At 32.4% G+C, this 4805-nt stretch overlaps 1 protein-coding gene and 1 non-coding gene across 2 annotated transcripts; one reads left to right on the forward strand and one right to left on the reverse strand.

Annotated features, from left to right (window-relative positions):
* Positions 1 to 2123: 2123 nt before the first annotated feature.
* Positions 2124 to 2928, reverse strand: LOC110777526 (uncharacterized). The gene is made up of 2 exons (XM_021982132.2): positions 2766 to 2928; positions 2124 to 2598 (listed from the first exon to the last, which is right to left on the reverse strand). The coding sequence occupies exons 1-2, from the start codon at positions 2876 to 2878 to the stop codon at positions 2361 to 2363; spliced, it is 351 nt and encodes a 116-aa protein (XP_021837824.2). The 5' UTR covers positions 2879 to 2928; the 3' UTR covers positions 2124 to 2360.
* Positions 2929 to 3013: 85 nt separating this feature from the next.
* Positions 3014 to 3087, forward strand: TRNAI-AAU (transfer RNA isoleucine (anticodon AAU)). Its single transcript has one exon. It is a non-coding gene; the product is annotated as a tRNA-Ile (tRNA).
* The last annotated feature ends 1718 nt before the right edge of the window (positions 3088 to 4805 follow it).

A 4805-nucleotide genomic window follows, 5' to 3' on the forward strand; every position in this document is an offset into this window, starting at 1 on the left:
CTGCTTGTGTGCAAGTGTTAGGTAAATTAGCTGATAGCTATTAGCTGTTTAATATGTAAATTGACCATTAAAGACATTGACATACTTGTTTTTTTATTATTAGACAAATAATTTATTGTGTTAATTATTTTCTCTTTATTTTTTGAATAAACATTGAATAAATAATAAATATTATTTTTAAAAAATATTCTTAATTTACATTTTTTAATAATATATTATTTACAAATAATAAATATTACTAATGATATTACAAACATGACTGTAATAACTTTCAATTGCTTCAAAGTACTAATATAAAATTTATTACAATAAAAAAAACGACTTTAGTAAATAGGGTGAAGTGAAGAAGGAAGAGTGAGTAATGTTTTTAAGAGAAAAATACTGTAGACTACCAGGGCCGGCTCCGGCGATTTGGTGGCCCTGTGCTGAGCTTATCACTAAAGTTCATAAGAGGCCCCTCTTTACATTCAATAACAAACTGTCCATTGCTTGCAAGAATTGTCAAATTTCCCGTCTTGAAACATATTTAATATATGAAAATTTATTCTTTGAACAACTTTTAGGTGGTTTTTTTGTTGAGAAAATGAATTAAATGGGTGATAAATAGATGAACAATATTAATTCAAATTCATATACTCCATGCTTCAATTTGCAATTAAACTGAACATATTACCAAGGAACAACAATCAAATCGGTATAATTAAACCCAAAATCTTCAATAAATCCTACCTAATTGACCAAATTCCACCGAGTTCATTTCTCCTCCGAATTCCAAATCAATCAAATTAAACCCAAAATCTTCAATAAACCCGACCTAATTGACCAAATTCCACTGAGTTGATTTCACCTCGGAGTTCCAAATCCATCAAAATACATCGCCTTGACCCAAACTGCACTAATTTTCTCGAAAGAACTACCTGATTTCAAAACCCTAACCAAAAATTGAAATCGAAGAATTACAATTAAGCACAACAACAACAATAACAACAAAAATCAAATCTTGAGGTTTTAGCATAAGAAAATTACCTGGTAGAGAAAGGCTTGAATGGAAGAGAGAGAAAGTGAGAGGCAAAGGAGCAAGAAGAGGAGTCGTTGAGTCGTGGAGTAGCTGATATAATTAAGGGAAATTATTGACTAATATTTGGAAATCACCATGGAAATTGGGAAGGAGAGAGAATTTGAAAAGTTGTGATTGTTGGGTTTGCATCTCTGTTTGTTTCCTATCACGACCTCACGGGGAAGGGAAAGAGAAAAGGTTTTTTTTCCTTCATTTTAGTCCAGCAACAGGTTTAATATTTTTGGGCCCCCAAAATTTTTGGGCCTTGTGCTGGAGATCCGACCGGACCTCCCAATGGCCGGGCCTGTAGACTACTAAGGTTGATTAGTGGTTGTAATTATAGGGAATAGTAGGACAAAATATTCATTTTCATTTTCTTTCTCAAACCTCTAATTGCAAAAGCTCCTATATTGAGCTTTTTTAAAATTAACTTTTTCACCCCAAAACTCTCTTCCAAAACTCTTATAACCAAACACTTTCAATTAGCTTTTTTTAAAGGCAAAACCTCTAATTTTCTTCAAAAAGCTCTTTTTCTCTCAAACCTCTCATAACCAAACACCCCTATAACTTTTAATTAGACCGGTCAACATAATTTAAGTTTTCTAGTTAACTTTTATGAAGTTTGGAGTCAAAAAATATTGTTCAAACGCATGTCGTGGCATAGAAGCATTTCGCATTTGCATTATCAATACCTAGTATTTAAAAAGGAAGACCATTGATTATCAGATGACATGTGTCATTCCATTTTTCCTCCATTACTTTGTTTTTTTTCAATTTTTTCTTTTGTGGTTTGTTTTCCAAGTTATTTTACAGCTGTAACACCCCAATTCATCTTCCTCAAAATCAATTCAACATTTAATTCATATAACTTCTTTCACTCCATCTCCCTCTTTAACACTCGATATTTAATCCACCATCTAATATGTATATTTTTTCAATTTCCAACCCACTAAAATCACAATACCTCACCAAAATTAGCATTTTAAAAGACCGTTTAACAACCACTATATAATTACCCGTTCATTAAACGGGCTCAGAAGCTAGTTTCATAAAAACTAAGTCAAAATAAAGACATTAATCTTACACGATGTCATTAAATTGCACGTCTCACACAAGTTGAAGTGTCCAGTTGCTACATTTTCCCATCTAAAAACATACTTGTACGGGCAATAGTGTATTAAAAAAGGTAAAAAACATCTTCTAACTCAAATGAAGGTACAAACATTGGAGTAATATCTTTGCCAACTATTAACATTTACATTAGTATCAATTGCAATTGCAATTGCAATTGTACGTCATCTTATTACTGCTCAGAAGATGAGGACGAACTTTGGTAACATTGAGGGCAGGGAAAATGACCCTTAGCTCCACAATTAACACAAGAAATGGAACCCTCATTCGATTCGAATCGACCCGGAAATAAATCTTCCATTGGATTACTCAATCCAAATAAACCACCCGGTTTAACTGCCCCGGATCCTTTACATTTTTTGCAAGCTATCAGTTTTACATCCCCACATCGGTTGCACATTTTCAATGAACTGCAAATTAAAACAACAACGACTCAATATTAATCTCGCTAAAACAGAGACATAAAAAAAGTACTTCATCCTTCCCTGTTCAGCTATTACCAAATTACACTATTAAGGCGACTATTAATTCGGACAAAAGGAGATGATAATTTAACAAATCAAAATTAGAAGTGTACCTTCTTTGGGAAGAGGAGATAAAGGAATCAACTTTAGGGGCGGCAATGGTGGCACAAAGGAGGAAGGTGCCTACACCAAGACCTGCTATTTCACTTGCTGTGATGTTTTCCATTCTCTCTCTCTCTCTCTTCAATGGCTAAAATGCTAAGCAGATTTTATTTGGGTTGTCCATTATCCAATTTTATCCTATTATAACTGTGAAAATATGTATTAGTATATTTGTTTAAGTACATTACTTGACAACAATGGCCCATTAGCTCAGTTGGTTAGAGCGTGGTGCTAATAACGCCAAGGTCGCAGGTTCGACCCCTGCATGGGCCACGTTTTTTGATCTTTTATCCCTTCTGTGTATTTTAATACTTAAAAGTTAAAACCCATTATAAATTGTTTACTTTTCAAATAGAATTCATCTCCATCAGGCATCAGCATCCTAGCCCCAACTTCAGAAATGTCATATGGCAAAATGGGTAATTTTGCCACTTCTCTTATATAAGTTCATTTCTAGAAATTCAACCTTATAAAAGGTGATTTATAATAAATTTTCCAAAGTTAAATAAGCTCTTATTAGGTTTTACAAATTCAATCAGGTTCTAGGTATAATTATTAATATAAGAAGTAAACCATAACTGTTATGAAATTAGGGAGAAAAGGAGAGAGAGGAAGAGAGAAACGGACGGTTATAATCTTATTCCAATCAACATAATATGTACACATACGTACATTATATAGGATAACGATGTCATGGGTATAATGAGCATCCACAATACAATATATTTATAACATTCCCCCTTGGATGTCCATTATCTAAAATAATACAATGACCCTGTAATATATATGAGATGATGCATCATTAAAAACCTTACTAAGAAAACCCTGTGGGATAAAAACTTAGTGAAAGAAAAAGAGTACAACACTCATCATAATACGCTTTGATGTTGCCTTGTTAAAAACCTTACCAGGAAAATCCAATGGGACAAAACCATGGTTAAGGGAAAAAGAGTGCAACGCGTATTTTCTCCCCCTGATGAATACATCACTTGAGATCTTCTAGTTCAATGAATGTAGTACCATTGGAACTTTCCAAATATAGCAACATGAAGCTCCTTGGAAGTTGATTCTCCACAATTTGAGTTGAATTTTCAAACGTTCACTTGTATGCACTAGGTGAGTATTTATATCACCAGACTTTTGACAACAATACCTGAAATAAATATATTTTCTTGTACATAATATTAGAAAATGTATCCTTAAATATTAGACATATATAAACCTTCTCCCGGAGGTCATAAATAGTAGTAATCATCAATGTTGATCAAAATTTCTCTAGTCATACGTTCATGACAATACATGATAAATAATAATATCACTGTCTAACTTAGGGTATAATGTGATTTATGGTTCTTCTGGACCATAAAATAAAACTCAATGTAAGGACATTACATACTCTTATCTTATAATTTTGAATCAACTCATATTTGTACAAGAATTCTTCCGTGAATAAACTAATATGTATATTTCATAACTCTGAAGTACTCAAACTACTGGTTGAGACGACATTTCAAAAACACTCTTCAAGAGTTTAGATAATATTTGATCAATGTTATGACATTCATATGTAAAACTTAAAGGGCTAGATGTTAAGAACATCATGTATAAGTTCTTCAGGAACTCTTCTTATTTGCATGATTAATTAACATGCTATTAAATCAACATTATATATATACTTCTTTCGCAACTATTCGCCCATTGGATTAGGAAACTCCTCTTATAATATTCATAAAGTTGCAAATCTGTCATACTATTCTTTGGATGCATATTCATATACGACCTCATAATAGTTTGGAAACATGTAATATGAATTATAACTGGATAATTCTACATCATATCATGATAAAATATTAAACAAACTAAATGTATGATGAATGATGCATTTACCTATTAACTACACATGTATATGAATGTAAGACTCAAAATGCAAAACACTATACAGTGTGGATATTTCAAATCCATATCTTGTTGGACTTCAGGTCCATGAGCTC

The sequence above is a fragment of the Spinacia oleracea genome, chromosome 1, assembly GCF_020520425.1.
Source record: "Spinacia oleracea cultivar Varoflay chromosome 1, BTI_SOV_V1, whole genome shotgun sequence".
In the NCBI taxonomy this organism is placed as follows: Eukaryota; Viridiplantae; Streptophyta; class Magnoliopsida; order Caryophyllales; family Amaranthaceae; genus Spinacia; species Spinacia oleracea.

Coding starts and splice junctions, on each gene's coding strand:
- LOC110777526 (XM_021982132.2), bottom strand. CDS start 2,878: ATGGAAAACATCACAGCAAGTGAAATAGCAGGTCTTGGTGTAGGCACC. Junction 2,599..2,765: donor ATCTCCTCTTCCCAAAGAAG/GTACACTTCTAA, acceptor TTTAATTTGCAG/TTCATTGAAAATGTGCAACC.